A 16688-nucleotide genomic window follows, 5' to 3' on the forward strand; every position below is an offset into this window, starting at 1 on the left:
ACACTGCGGAAGAGCGAAACTGTGGGTAGGACGACGGCAATCGTATGCGAAGATCCGGATTGTGAGTAGACAAGGCTAATACGGGAAGAAAGTGAGAAGTAGGTTATTATGCAATGCATATTTGCCCATGAACATTCCACTAAGTAACTGGGGCAAACTTCTCATATATCAGTGAGCGCTGTCTGTTTCAAATTTTAAGTTCAATGACATGAAGCCTGCTTTTTATAGCCGAGTCCGAAAGGCGTGCCTCAGTGCGACACAACTTTAAGGAAATTTTTTCTGAGGTTCTCGCCAGGATTCGAATCCAGGCGTTCAACGTCATAGGTGGACATGCTTACCTCTGCGCTACGGAGGTCAGTATAGCTTTCGGTATAAATACAGGCCACATAGGACTACGAGCTCACTTATGCGGAATCAGTGCGGCAAGGGGTAGCATTGGTAGGGCATGTGGCAAGGATGATGAGACATTGGAGCATTTCCATTGTCATTACCCGGCTTTCGCTGCTAACAGACACCGGCACTTCGGTGGGGACACAATACCAGACATGAACCAATTTAGGGGCGTGGTATACAAAACAATAAGGGATATTGTAAGTAGCACGGAATTTCTGAGCTAGATTTTCTTTTTCAAGTTTAATTTCTAGTATAAAGAGCGCACAACAAGCCGATTACTGGCTTGGGTGTATGTCCATAGGGCATAGGGCGGATTTATATCCGAACCCTCTTTCATCCTAACATAGTATGAACTGAGACACTTTCCTCCTACTCCAAACCAAGACAACTGAAGCCCACCAATCTCCTTAGCCATCGGCCTTCTAAATATCGAGGAGCATTTAATACTGTACCATAGGATAAGGGAATACTAATTTCGTCATTCCGTTTGTGACACCTGATATTTGGCACAAATGCTTCGTATTAATGAAGTTCAATTAGGATTGTAAATAGGACAAATCGATTAATGTTTTGGTATAGCTTCTATATATACTGGTCTCCCGATTTTACTTCTTGGGCCTCTTGAGTGTGCAGTTTTTATCAGTTTTGGTTGAAGTTTTGCACAATGTCTCCTCCTATGACCGAATATTTTTCGAATCGGTCCAAAACCTGATATAGCTCTTACAGAAAACTGATCTCCCTATTATACATCTTGACGTCTAGATTTTACTTCTTGAGCCCTTAAAGCGCTCAATTCCTTTCCGATTTGGTTTAAAATTTTGCTCTATGGCTTCAACTATGATATCCAATATACAAACCAAGTAAGACGCGAATGGGCCATAACGCGATATAGCTGCAAAATCATAGCAATTCTTATACATCATTCTTTTTAAACTCTCCACCATAGGATAGAGGTAACACCTCTAAATATTGATCTGAAACCCGACATATTTTTAATCGTCTTCACATTATAAGTCGATTTAGCCATGTCCATCCGTCTGTCCGTCAATCCATCTGTCTTTCCAACTTTAGGAAGGAATCAAGCTACGCGCTTGAAATTTTGCTGAAATACTTCCTGTGGTGTTCGTCGGTTGGGATTGTAAATATGGCATATCGGTCCATGTTTTGATATAGCTGCCATATGGGATGTTTTGTTATTACTTCCAACAACTGTGCTTAGTATGGTCCAAAATGGTTCACAACCTGATATAGCCGCTATATAAACCGATTTTGGATCTTGACTTATTGAGGCACTAGAGTGCGTAACCAAGATAAACTTAATCTAATATAGGAGTGATGTGTGCTTTTCGTGCCTTACAAATTGACCCACAGTGATGTGTATTGCTTAGTCTATTAATTTACAAGGTGCTTGTCCTGATGACGGTCAAATAGCGTTTAATTTAGAAGAAAATATAACAATCCACATATCGTTACTGGATTGATATATTCTTCTTTCCTGTTTTCGGATTTGAATCTGTGCTTAAATATTTTCGTCTAGCATACTTTAAACAAAATCTGAACTTCACTATCAGAAATCCTTTAAAAGGCTAAACTTAAACTTCTTGTCACACTATTGTGGAAACTTACATGCCATTGCCTTTCCTCATTATATTGCTGGCAGAATGCGCATTTGTATGCCACTGTCATGTCAGTCAACCAGCAATGAGTTATGCTCCAACAAGTTTGATTAGGGACAAAATATGTTCTCAGTACCGAATAGTCAACCATGCACCCACAAACATCAGAAACATGTAACCACAAATAAACAAACCTTTGCCTTTGGTTTTATTACAAACAAAACTCTTACAAGTGTATAGAGCCAAAGCTAGCAAGGATTACGTGTCCCATGTACAAAAATGTTCAAAGGATGCATCATGGATCATGAGCATACATACCAGTCGCAGCATGTATTGCGTACATTTTCTATTTTACCATGACAAACAGCCATGTCGCAAGTAAAGCAAAAGGTTAACAATTGTTTATATGGACGTGTGGAAGCGAATTGCGAAAGTTTTTCTATGTAAAGCGGCAAAAAGGCCCTCTTGTTTGGGAAACCCCTTATTAAAGAGATAAACGGCATTGAATTTTAAATTCCGAAGATATATTACTTTTTAATTGATCTAAAAAGCCTTTTAGTCTGGATAGCAGGTTATATATATAAGACAGTGGGTCAAATACCTAAGTTCGAATCCTGGTGAGAACATAAACAATACAGTTCAAAAATCTTTATCAGCCATTATAATGGGTGATTTTTTAAGAGCTATAGGAAACTATTTAAAAAACACATTAAAATTCAGAAAAATTCATGAAATCTCTATTTGAGTCGATAGTACGGTAGATATTTTATAATTTAATGTTTGAAGATTATTTCATGCAAATGTATACCGTGCCTGCGAATCAAATGGTCCATCTGCTTAGTCCAATTTAGGCATACTCTTTCCAACATTTCCGCCTGTATCTCACGAATTAATGCTTCAATGTTGTCAATTGAATCGGGCTTGTCGGTATAGACAAGAGCTTTAACATAGCCCCACAAAAAATAATATAAAGGCCTTAAATTGTGCGATCTAGGCGGCCAATTGACCGGTCCCTGAATGTGAAATAAAATGTTCACCGAATTCACCTCATAATAAGTCCATTTTTACGAGTGCTGTGTGGCATGTGGCACCGTCTTGTTGAAACCACTTATCATGCAAGACAAGCTCTTGCATTTTGGGCAAAAAGTAGGATATCATCTCACGGTAGCGCTCACCATTCACAGTTACGTTACGATTCGCATCATCTTTGAAGAAGTACGGTCCAATGATGCCACCAGCCCATAAATCGCACCAAACTGTGACTTTTTTTGGATGCATTGGTAGCTCTTGCAATGCTTCTGGTTGACTTTCATCCCAAAATCGACAATTCTGCTTATTTACGTACCCGTTGATCCAAAAGTGAGCTTCGTCGCTGAACAAATGGAAAATGGAAGAAGCGCGGAAGATAAACTTTCGTGCGAGAGCTGTTTAAACCAGTGTTTAAACCATTTATTACCCAATTTCACTGAAATGTTAAACAGTGAGATGGTTTAAACCTTTTTCATACGACCCGAGTATGACTCAGATCGGGCTATATTTAGATATAGCTGTCATATGGACTGATCTGCTGACATAGTGTCTAAAGCACGTAAAAATGCATTTAATATTATTTAATTACGCCGTAATTTTACATGAGTTTTATTAAGAATTCCGACTTTAAAGCACTATCCGGCAAACGATTTTAAACTATGATTTGGCAGCTCAAATAATTTTTCGAAATGCCGAGGTAACCTAGTTTGGGCCCTGCCAAAAGGTGCATGGATCACCTAGGGCCTTGAAATTTTGCACATGACTCTAACCATCAACTTTTAAATAAATATCTCTATCCGATCTCAAATGGAATATTTTTTACTAGTTTTATACTCGAAATACTGATCTTCGACCGCATAAATTATATTTACTCCGCTCGTCTGTCGAAATCACGAGAGCTGTCCAACGGGTAAAGCCATTCGCTTGAAATTTTGCACAAATACATTTGCAAAATGGGCCCTATCGGTTCAACGATCTAGCCACGCACGCCCGTCTGTCGAAATCACGATAGCGGTTAAACAGGTAAAGCTATCCGCTTGAAATTTTCCACAGATACATTTAGTCGATGTAGGTCGTTGGGATTGCAAAATGGGCCATATTGGTTTGGATTTGGATATAGCCCCCATATAATACAATCCCTCGATTTGACTTCTTAAGCCCCTAGAAGCCTCAATTTTCATCCCATTAGGCTAAAATTTGGAACAATGATTTGAGTCATAACTTCAAACATCCACACCAAGTATGATCTGAATCAGACTATAAACATAAATAGCCCCCATATAAACTGATCTCAGGATTAGAAACCTTCATTTGCATCCGTTTTAGCTGGAATTTGAAACAAAGACTTGAGTTACGATTTTCAATATCCATTTCAAGTATGATTCTAGTAGGGCTATAAACTGATATAGCTCCCATATAAACCATTCCCCGCATTTGACTTCTTCAGCCCTTAAAAACTTTAATTTTCACCTGATTTGGACAATGAATTGAGTCATGACTTCCAACAACCATGCCAAGTATGATCCTAGTCGGTCTATAAACTTATATAGCTCCTATATAAATCGATTCCCGGATTTGACTTTTTGAGCCTAAATTTTCATGCGATTTGGCGGAAATTCGGAGCAAAGACTTGAGTTATGACTTGCAATATCCATGCCATGTATGATTCTAGTCGGTCTATAAACTTGTATATCCCACATATAAACCGATCCCCGGATTTAACTTTGTCAGCCCTTAGGTTAGGTTAGGTTGAAAAGAGGGTGCAGATATTAATCCGCCCTATGCCACTATGGACATACACCTAAGCCAGTAATCGGCTTGTTGTGCGCTCTAAAAACTATAAAGTAACCTCTAAGCCTAACCTCCGTCCTACTTACAAAATCTTTAATTATTTTCAATACCACTCCCCTAAGTTGGTTCATGTCTTGTATTGTGTCTCCACCTAAGTATCTGTTGGACGCGAAAGCCGGGCAATGACAAAGGAAATGCTCCAACGTCTCATCATCTTCCCCACATGCCCTACAAATGGTATCACTTGGCGGACCGATTTTACCTAAGTGAGCTCGTAGTCCTATGTGTCCCGTTGTGATACCAATAGCTATACTGACCTCCTTCTTGCTTGCTTTCAGTAATAGCCTCGTTATCTCACGATCTGGTTCCCCCCATAGGATTTTCACCATCCTACCGACCGTTTCGCTGTTCCACAATGGGCAATGCGCATTCGTTGCCCACTCCCTTAACTCGGTCTGCGTCGACCCGAAAGGCTTCGGGTTTACCAAGTTTATTGACTGCAGTCCTCTGGCCTTCACCGCCAAATCGTCTGCCCTTTCATTTTCCCTTACTTCGTTATGGCCCGGCACCCAAACGATGCGAATTGTGCCATCCTCAGAGAAGACGTTAATCTCCTTCTTACACTGCAAGACTGTTCGTGACCTTACCGTCCTGGTTGTTATTGCCTTTATGGCAACTTTACTGTCGGTAAAGATGTTCACACTCGACGTTCTCGGGTTAGCACCACACCACTTCTCGCATTCCGTGTTCGCCCGGATCTCCGTCTGCAGGACCGTATTATGGTCAGGCAGTCTAAAACAGATCTCAGTCCCTGGGTTCTCAATGTAGACCCCGGGCCTACTCTGTCCTCAAGCTTTGATCCATCCGTGGAACATGATATTCCAGATGGCAATACTAGGGTTCCGTCAATCCAAGACTGTGCCGATGACAGTAGTGCCTCGCATTTGACTTCAAGGATCATCTCAGGTATCCGATCGGAAAGCTCTTCCCTTCCTTCCAGATTTCCTATCGTCGCCTTGATTATCCGCGTTGGTAAGAGCTGCTCCCATTCTCAATCCATTGTCCCATCGCCTTAAGTCTCATAGCCGCAGAGGCTGCCTCACACTTAATTTGTATGTCCATGGGTCGGATATCTAGAATAGTCTCCAGTGCCCCAGTGGGCGTGATCCTCATAGCTCCGTCTATACCAAGACAACATGTTCTCTGAACCTTTTGTATGGTCCTTATGTTGCACTTTTACTCCATAGCAGTCCACCAAACTACTGAGGCGTAAGTAAGTATTGGTCTAATCACGCTCCTGTAGAGCCAGTGGACTATCCTAGGATTCAGGCCCCATTCCGAGCCTACGGCCCGTCTACATAGTGCCTAGCATCTGTGAGCCTTCTCAGTACGCTCCTGAATGTGACACTTCCAATTCAGTTTCCTGTCCAAGATCACACCTAAGTATTTGACCTTGTCAGATATCGAAATCGTCTTATTAAGGAAACGTGGTGCGTTAAATTGACCCACCTTCGTCTTCCTCATGAACAGGCATATTTCAGTCTTCTCTGGGTTAATATTGAGGCCTCTGGGTCCAGCCCAGTCATATGCCATATGCAAGACCCTTTCGGCCCTTCTTCATAGCTCGTTCGGATCCTTACCCCTTAGAAGTATTATAACATCGTCTGCGAAGCAGACGTGCTCTAATCCCTCCTCAGTCAGCATCCATAATAGGTCATTTATGGTGGTCACCCATAGGAGTGGTGATAAAATGCCCCCCCTGTGGCGTGCTCTTTGCCACTTTCTGCCTTATATTTCTGCCATGGGACACACAATTTATCCGCCTGTTCCTTATCATATGGTTTATCCAGTCTCTAAGGACCGGGTCCACCCGGTACTGGTCCAAGGATTGTTTCAGTGTGTCGATCCGCACATTGTTAAAAGCCCCCTCGATGTCAATGCATACCGCCAGGGTGTACGTTTGGCATCGAAGGATTCTTCTCTTCCCTCGTACAGGGCAGTCTCCGCCGACCTTCCCTTGACATAGGAATGCTGTTGGTATTTAAGCGTTCGCTGGATGTCCTACTCTTTATCATGGTATTCACAATACGTTCCATGGTTTTGAGTAGAAAGGATGTAAGGCTTATGGGTCTGTAGGCCTTTGGTGTCACATTGCTTGCCTTGCTGGGCGTGGGTATAAACACCACCCTTGCCTGCTGCCAGGCTTTCGGAGTATATGAAAGTCCTAGGCACACTGTGAAAATTTTTGCCAGACTATGCGCCAGATAGTCTGGCTCATAGTAACGTCGGAAATATTCCATCAGGTCCGTTTCACTTAAATGGTTTGAAGCTCCTCAAAGATTCCTTCACCATAAATTCCGTTATTATAAACCTTCGATCAATGTCATTATTCCAAGGTTCCGATTCCGGTGTCTCCGTGAATCCCTTCGTATCCTGTGGAAAATGGGTTTTCATCAAAAGCCTCAACATGTCCTCCGTGGTCTCTGCTCTCACTACCATGTCGTCTACTAAAGTTTCAGTTTGGACATGGGTTTTTGAGATAAACTTTTTTATCTTGGCGGCGTCATTAACGCTATCGTTCTGTTCGCAGAAAAAGTTCCAGGAGGCTTGTTTTGCAGCTCTAGTAATCTTATTGTATTCCTTGAGCCATGTGTAATACACATCCCAATAAACTTCCGCCTTTTTACGACGTGCTCTGTTAAAAAGTCTGCGGACCTCATTCCCAATATTGCGAATCTCTCCGGTCATTCAAGGTTTTTTGGGCTGATTTTCTTTCCCGAAGAGGACAACTGTCTTCGAAGGACCCCACCAGTACAGTCGTAATCCTGTTGACATTTTCTTGAATGTTTTCTATGCTTGGACAATCTAAATTCTCTTGCCCAAGTCTTCTTCTGAGTGGCCTTCCGAATTTTGTCCAATTGGTTTTCAACTTATGCCGAAAGCTTATCGGATTCGGCGCTGGCCGTGCTATTCTAAACCTAATGTAGCGAAACTTAAATTTTCACCTGATTTGGCTGAAATTTTGCCCAAAAACCTATCTTATGACTTCTAACATCAGTGCCAAGTTTTAGCCGAATCGGTCAATATGGTGATATAGGCGCCCGTAAGTACCGATATCCCGATATGACTTCTTGAGATCAAAATAATTCAAATATAAACACAGTTAATAAGGGGAAAAGTTTAAACGGAATTCATGGTGGTGGGTACCCACTTTGCCTGAACTGCTTTTCGATAAATCGCATTGTGATAGATCCGATTGAAACTACAACATCCCTGGTAACAGAAGTTACATAGTTTTCTACACGAATGGTTAGTCCCGGGCCTGAGAGACTTGGTACTACCGAAAACATTTCTTTGGGTATGCCTCTAGCGACGTGTAAACTTTCGGATCAGGCTCGAAGTGCAACGAATGTGTGGCCAAATCTAGACTTGAAGAGGTCAATCGCTTTGCTGTGGCAGTCTATAACAGACGTCTCAGTCATTGTGACCGTCATGACAGAAAACAAGTACCAAGGCGTTAAGATCGGCCGGGCCGAACTTTGGATACCCACCACCTCGGGTATATATATAAACCACCTTTCATCAACATCCGATGTAAATTGCATTCCTTATGTCCCATACCAGTTATATCGAAATATTTTCCGATTTGGACCAAATAGTAATCGGTACAAGTCATTGTTCAATTGTGTATAACAAAATATTGGTCTTTTTAGAAGCTATAACTAAAAATAAACCGATCTGAACCATATGCGACACGGATGTCGAGAAGCCTAACACAACGCACTGTCCCAAATCTTGGTAAAATATGACAATAAATGCGACTTTTATTGGCCCAAAACCTTAAATCGAGAGATCGGTCAATATGGCAGCTATATTCAAATCTGCACCGATTTGGGCCAAATTGAAGAAGGACGTCGAAGAGCCTAACGCAACTCACGGTGTCAAATTTCAGTGAATTCGGACTATAAATGCTCCCTTTATGGGACCAAGACTTTAAATCGAGATACCATATGGCAGCTATATTAAAATCTAGACCGATTTGGGCCAAATTGACGAATTATATCGAAAGGTCTAACACAACTCACTGTCCCAAATTTCAGCAAAATCGGATAATAAATGTGGCTTTTATGGGCCTAAGACCCTAAATCGGAGGATCGGTCTATATGGCAGCTATATCCAAATCTCGACTGATCTGAGCCAAAGTAACGAAGGATGTCGAGGGGCCCAACACAACTCACTGTCCCAAATCTCAGGAAAATCGGACAATAAATGTGGCTTTTATGGGCTTAAGACCCTAAATCGGAGGATCGGTCTGTATGCCAGCTATATCCAAATCTGAACCGATCTGTTTCAATTTAACGAAAGTTACCGAAGGGCCTAACACAACTCACTGTCCCAAATTTCATCAAAATCGGGTAATAAATGTAGCTTTATGGGCCACACGGTCCACGGAGGATCGGTCTATATGGCAGCTATATCCAAATCTGGATCGATCTAAGCCAAATTGACGAAGGATGTTGAAGGGCCTAACACAACCCACTGTCCCAAATTTCAGCCAAATGTAAATGTAGCTTTTATGGGCCTAAGACCCTAAATCGGCGGATCGGTCTATATGGGGGCTATATCAAGATATAGTCCGATATAGCTCATCTCCGAACTTAACCTGCTTATGGACAAAAAAAAAAAAAAAAGAATCTGTGCAAAGTTTCAGCTCAATATCTCTATTTTTAAAGAATGTAGCGTGATTTCAACAGACAGACGGACGGACATGTCTAGATCGTCTTAGATTTTTACGCCTTACAGTGTCGGAAATGGATATTTCGATGTATTGCAAACGGAATGAAAAATATACCCCCATCCTTCGGTGGTGGGTATAACATATTGAGGAACTGAAGGTTGCAAGTAACGACTTCTGCAGAAGCTGTGGAGACGTCTAGATAGAAAACACTGTAGAACATCTGTTGTGTGTGTGTCCCTCGATGGCAGTCGAAAGGAGTTCCCCTTTAGGTTCATTTTTCTTTGAGAACTTGTCTGATTTAGCGGATGTGAAAATTCGCAAGTAGTTGGGCTTTTTAAAGCGATCTGGATGGTTCAACGGTAGGATCTAGAAGGCATTTTCCTGCTCCCGTTGTTGTTGTCTTTGTAGCAATGTGTTGTACACTGAGGCGGCAGCCCTTGCCGACGAAGGAATCCATCAGGTCAATCAGGTACGTACAGCCAACTGCCATGGCATTGTCCTGCTCCCATTCCTGTGGTATTACAATGAACGAAAACGTTTAAGTGAGTTTGATGGCAGACTGCCACTTAAACCTAAACCAACCTTACCCAAAGGCCTTTCCCAATCGAAGCCTTAAAATGACATTTCCTTTTCGAATTTCCACAATAGTCATAAGTGCGTGAACGAATGAATAGTTCATCCTATTGCGAGAGCATTTCACTCATTTGCATATTAAGTTGTTGTGATGATGATTTCACCTTTTACAATATTTTCCTCTTTGCTCGGTATGAGCCATTTGGAGGGGGGGAGGGAAGTGCACTGCATGCAAGCCGAGCATTGACGAGAATGTAATTTTTGCTTTGCAATTGCCAATTGGGAATGCAATTTGTTCGAAATGAGGGCATATACTAGTGCTGGAAATTACATTGCGATATTTGTAATGAAGTATGAATGATTTTTCCGGAGTTTACACACAAATTATATATACCATGATACATCAAGGCGTCATATTGTGGGGCAGTAAATCAAATCGAATTAAATTGAATTTCCCATCCAATTAATATCTAATTATAGGTATGATGAAGTCGAAATGAATGTCGATGGAAATCGATTTTAATGATGGTATTTAATTGCACATTTTTATTGAAGAGTTTAGAGAAAGCATCGATAGACGAGCCGACATGTTTATAATCTTTGGCATAGATGGGTGTTGTTTTTAGTATATTTGATTTTACTTTAGTTTAATTTCCCCCCCTCAGAATTCATTAGAGACAGGTCACATGCGATTTGCATGTATCAAAATAAATATAAAATTTAATTTAATTAAAAATTTAATTCAATTAAAAACAAAAATGTACACTAATTAAATTTTAAAGTCAAGATTGTATAAAATATTTCGAATTGGTAAAGTCAAATAAGCAGGTTTGTGACAAATGTAGAATCATGTCAATTTCTTCTATTAAATTTCACAAACATTGAAAAGGAAATTTAATTAAGAACAATTGAAATGTGAATAATTAAAATAAATTGTTGTTGTGTTCAAAATGTTATAAGAATTTTCAGAATTGAGATTGGCTGAGATGGTTATGTAGCCACTTAAATTGAAAGATAATTGTCACAGTCATTTACTATTTATACCCACCACTATAAAATGGGGGTATACTAATCTAGTCATTGCGTTTGTATCACCTCGATATATTCGTCTAAGACCCCAGAAAGTTTATATATTCTTGATCGTCTCGATGTTCAGAGTCGTTCTAGCCATGTCCGTCCGTCCGTCTTTCGAAATCACGCTGTCGAACGCTAGCCTTACGCGTCCGACCTCTATCGCGACTCAGAACGTCGAGACGATCAAGAATATATAAACTTTCTGGGGTCTTAGACAAATATTTCGAGGTGTTGCAAACGGAATGACTAGATTTTGCCCAGATACTTAATATTGATGTAGGTCGTTGGGGATTGCAAATGGGTCATATCGGTTTAAATTCCGATATAGCTCCCATATAAACCGATCTCCCGATTTGACTTCTTGAGCCCCTGGAAGCCGCAGTTTTTGTCCGATTTGGCTGAAATTTAGCACGTAGTGATTTGTCATGACTTCCAACAACTGTGTTAAGTATATCCAAATCGGGTTATAACCTGATATAGCTCCCATAAAACCCGGTCTCCGGGTTTGTCTTTTTGAGCCCCTGGAAGCTGCAATTTTTTTTCGATTTGGCTGAAATTGAACATGTAGTGTTCTATTGTGACCTTCAACAATTGTACCAAGTACGTTCCAAATCGGTCTATAACCTGATATATCTTCTGTATAAACCAATCTTTCGATTTGACTTCTTGAGACCTTACATGCCGAAATTTTTGTCCGATTTATCTGAAATTTTGCATTCGGTGTTCTGTGACGACAATTCTGCCAAATACGGTATCAATATATAATCTGATATTCCTTTCATGTGATCCGGTCTCTCGATCATTCTTGAAAATTATAAACTTTATGTATTAAGGGGCAGTCTGGCATCCGACTCACTTAGAAGTTATTGTGATACCACAGGAACGGGAGAAAGAAGATGTCATCTGGTTCCTATCACTGAACCATCCAGATGGCTTCAAAAAGATCAACAACCTGCGGACATCCGCTAAATCAGACAAGTTCTTAAACAAATGAGAACCTAAATTGGACCTCCTTCTGACTGCCTGTGGGGGTCCGGCGTCCTCACATTTTCTGCAAAAGTCGTTACTTGCTGCCTTTAGTCTGTCAGCATGTTTTCCGATCAGTCAGTGAGCTGACTTAACGGACACAATGACTCAGACGTCTGTTCTAGCCAGCGATAGACCTCTTCAAGTCTATATTAGGCCACATAATTTCGGAGTGTTCACAAATCACACTTTGTGATCATCTATTATTCGTTGCCCTTTCGGGCCTGATCCTGAAAACCTAGCTAACATGTCGCTAGAGGCATACCCACAGATTTCTGTTCCTCCACAATGTGTAAGTTAGCTCCTAGTCTCGCAAGCTCAACTGCTTTACAATTCCCCAGCATATCTCGGACCACAGAGGGACACCCTTAACAGGCGAATTTTGAACTGTTCAGCTATCTCATTGAGAGATCTGCGGCAGTCGAGGACGATTTTTGAATTCAGAAATACATTCTCCAGTGGTTAAATGGCTGCCTGGCAGCCTGAGAAGATAATTATAATTTGTTGATTTCGAAAGGGGGTGGACCCTCCCCGTTACCCAAAAACACCATCGGGCCGCCCCAATCCCGAAATTCCCCCAAACAGACATATTGGACTTTCATGTCAATATGGGCCTCAAATGAAAGCTATTCGGGAGTAGATTACGAATTTGGCATACAAAATCAGTTCGAAGTATGCCTTAAATGAAAAATGCCCAAAAATGCCTTAAATGGGCATATGACCCATCATGACTATATGGGACTCGTAGACTCGGTGATTCCGTAGAATCAAACACGGCTGAACCGATTTTCCTAAAATGTTCACCAATTGTGTAAGTTTGTCTGGAAGGAAACATTCACCCAAACAGATATATTGGATGTTCATGTCAATATGGGCCTCAAATGAAAGCTATTCGGGAGTAGATTACGAATTTGGCATACAAAATCAGTTCGAAGTATAGGGGGTTGCCCTACATCCCAAAAATGCCTTTAATGGGCATATGACCCATCATGGCTATATGGGACTCGAAGACTCGTATGATTCCATCGAATCAAACACGGATGAACCGATGTTCTTAAAATTTTTCACAGATTGTGAATGTTTGTTTGGAAGGAAACATAGGCTACATAATGTTTAGATATCGGATGGGGGCAGTCCCTCCCCCTTACCCCAAAAACGCCAACCAAAACCGAAAGTCGACCGATGGGCACAATATGGTTATCAAATTAAAGGTATTGGAGACTAGAAAACGAATATCGTATTAAAATTTTGGTTCAAGTACCCAGCGGACATTCTTATGGCCACCAAGAAGTGTAAGAAGGATATTAAAGCCCTCTCTGACGGTGGCACAATTCGCATCGTTTGAGTGCCGGGCCATAGCGGAGAAAGGGGGAATGAAAAGGCAGACGATTTGGCAGTGAAGGCCAGAGGAATGCCGTCGATAAACTTGGTTATCCCGAAGCCTTCCGGGTCGACGCAGTTCGATTTGAGTGCGTGGGCGACAAACGCATGTAACACTGTGGAACAGCGAAACAGTCGGTAGGACGGCGAAAATCTTATGGGGTAATCCGGATTGTGATGATCCAGCAATGGTGCTGGACGAAACAATACAATTTTCTATTTCCTTGAAAACTTAAGAGTATTGCTTCAAATTCGCATAATTGATATCCAAAAATTTAAAAAAGCCAACTTGAGTTTGCAATTGCTGGAACTTTCTTAGTTTTGCGAACTTCAAAATTCTGAGGACACCATTGGATTTGTCAAGAAAATCCTTTCCATAATGGTGCTAGATGAAGCAATACCTTTTGATATTTCTTTGAAAACGTTAAAGTATTGCTTCAAAATCTCATAATTTATATCCAAAAAATTAAAAAAAAAAACCAACTTGAGTTTGCATTTGCTGTAACTTGCTTAGTTTTGCAAACTTCACAATTTTTCATACACCGTTGTGAGGAAAATCTCTTTCCGTAGTGGTGCTAGATGAAGCAATAATGTAAAGTTTTCTATAAAAAACATCTCAAAAACCAAATCTTTTTTGGCGTAAAAATTCAAGGTCGATTTCAAGGGCAAAAATGCTGTAACTCCTTAATCTTTTTGAATTTCGATAATTTTCCAGCATTCCGCAGTTCGAAATTCGAAAACGATTCCTACAATAAACAAAATTACTTAAAATTTCACATTTTATTTTTTTTCACTTTTTTTAGCAAAGGCTAACCCCTTGTAAAAATTTTAAATTTTTGATGCGAAAAAATTTTTCGAGTTGAGTATGCAGTATTGAAGATTGTGGCAGAAAAATAGGACTAGTGCAACTCCCATGTTTTTTCTTCAAAAAACAAGCTCAAAATCGCATAATTAATATTGAAAAAAATGCTAAAAAATTAACTTGAGTTGAAATTGCTGTAACTTTCTTAGTTTTGCGAACTTCTGAGGACATCTTTGAATTCGCGACGAAAATCTCATTGCGCAATGGTGCTGGATGAAGCGAAACTCTCTCCTTGAAAACTTTAGAGTACTGCTTGAAAATCGCATAATCGGATGCGGTACCCCCCTAGGTACCCCATCCGAAATTTGGATACCAAAATTTCGTTTAAATCGCACTACCCATCTCCATGATCTGGCGTTTCTGAAAATTATGGTAAAGGGGAGAGTTCGTATAAAGTACTCTATTTTCACCACGAGATCACTATGCACCATCTGTGAGAATTTCAAGAAAATCGGTTCAGCCCTTTTTGAGTCTACAAGGAACACACAAACAAACAAACCGATAAGAAAACCCAAACTGATTTTAATATATGAGAAGATAGTGTTTCCTAACAAAAGGTCGACTTTTGTCCGTATGCACATATATACGTGTTTTCAAATGCGTCATTACGAAACTGGCTCTTAACACCTCCAGTTTCTTAATGCGCTCACAGGCTGTTCTTAGGAAGTTTAATCAGTAATTCTAGATTTTACAACACTTGACTCCTGGTATGGCTGTGGCATTTATGCTGAAAGACGTCAAAGCATTTTGAGATTGAACTATCTGCCAGCATGGGCAGATGCCAAATTCGTTATCGAGAAATATAAAATCAATAATGAGAAGAATTAATGGTTTCAAAGTGTAGGTGTCAATATTATGTTGTATTCTTTCGAAATGGCGTTTAATTATAATGTCCTTGAAGGGCTTAACTTTAATAAAAGCCAACTTTAACGACCAAAACTTAATGTCGATTTGAAATAAGTTTATTTGACAGATTTCCTTAATAGAATTGTCAAATAATCCCATTTCAAATCTTCATACAGTTTTGTGAATAAGTCTGTAATTATTTATAAGGGCTATATGGAGTCTTACATAATGTACAAAGTCAAAAATTTACCTAAGGTCATTTGCACTAATCCTTAATGTCCTTATGTCATATCGGATCCCTTTTTTTTTCAAAGGCCACCAAAAACATTTGTTGTTTAACCCATCTCCCCTTTAAATGAATATCTGTGTAATTTTTAGTATATATTTTAAAGCATGCTTTTAGGGGGGCCACCGTGACGCATGTTTAATGTACGTCACATAAATTACGTATACGTCACCATAATCATTCGCATTTAATAATTAATCTAATGCTGTTATCTTTATGCTCTTATCTCCTTCCTTCTTTGTTTGTTTGCTCTTCGACAGGACCAGGACCAAGTACGTATTCCAGAGGAAACGGAACTTAACAACTCCAAAGTCACCGTTAACAGTACCAACAGCGGAAGTGGCGATGAGCAGCAGACAAATAAGGCCAGCAACAATACAACCAGCACCACCACGAACAATAACAGTACTACACCGAAACAGGCAAATGGCAAGAGTATAGTAAAAGATGAACCAACAAATGATGGAGATGATGCCACATGATTCTCGGATAAAGCCTCTCTTAACTGACAAATGATGATGCAAACACACTCTCACACACACACACACACGCACATGGTTAGTAGAGAAATGGAGGGATATATGTATGGTTGGTTGTCGGTTGAATGGGTGCCTTGATGTTAAGGAAGTCCAATGATGAATGAGACGAATGGTTGGAACATCAGCAGTGATAACCATATAAGCACATCACAGAAACACACCTTAGTAAAAACACCTTCTATTGAAAATTTTCAACTTTTTGTGTTTTTATTTTAATTTCATTTTTAATTTAATGTTTTTTGTGTTCTTCTGTTTCTTATTGTTTTGTCGCTAAAAATAGTCTATTAATAAATTATTCATAACGATTATGTTTTAAAGTTAAATTCATGAACTTTTTAGCCCAAAACATCAAAATGCCAATGATTTAGTGAAGACAGCAATGTACGAATAAGAGTTTGGGATATCTATGTTTATTGTTACACGAACAGATGTTTGTTTGTTGAAATTATCATAAATTTTAATAAAGAGCCAGAAACAAAATAAAAAAAGAGAAAAGTAAAGGCAAAAAGAAAAAATGAACTTGAAAAGAATTTTT

At 40.0% G+C, this 16688-nt stretch overlaps 1 protein-coding gene across 3 annotated transcripts in view; it reads left to right on the plus strand.

Annotated features, from left to right (window-relative positions):
• LOC106088598 (uncharacterized) overlaps positions 1-16476 on the plus strand; it is a 225434-nt gene extending 208958 nt beyond the window's left edge. For all 3 annotated transcript variants that reach the window (XM_059365136.1, XM_059365135.1, XM_059365137.1), the window contains one exon: positions 15875-16476. In XM_059365136.1, coding sequence (XP_059221119.1) covers positions 15875-16096 — 222 coding nt within the window. In that variant the 3' untranslated portion in view covers positions 16097-16476. The remainder of the gene's footprint in view (positions 1-15874) is intronic.
• The last annotated feature ends 212 nt before the right edge of the window (positions 16477-16688 follow it).

This window comes from Stomoxys calcitrans, chromosome 3 (assembly GCF_963082655.1).
Source record: "Stomoxys calcitrans chromosome 3, idStoCalc2.1, whole genome shotgun sequence".
In the NCBI taxonomy this organism is placed as follows: domain Eukaryota; kingdom Metazoa; phylum Arthropoda; class Insecta; order Diptera; family Muscidae; genus Stomoxys; species Stomoxys calcitrans.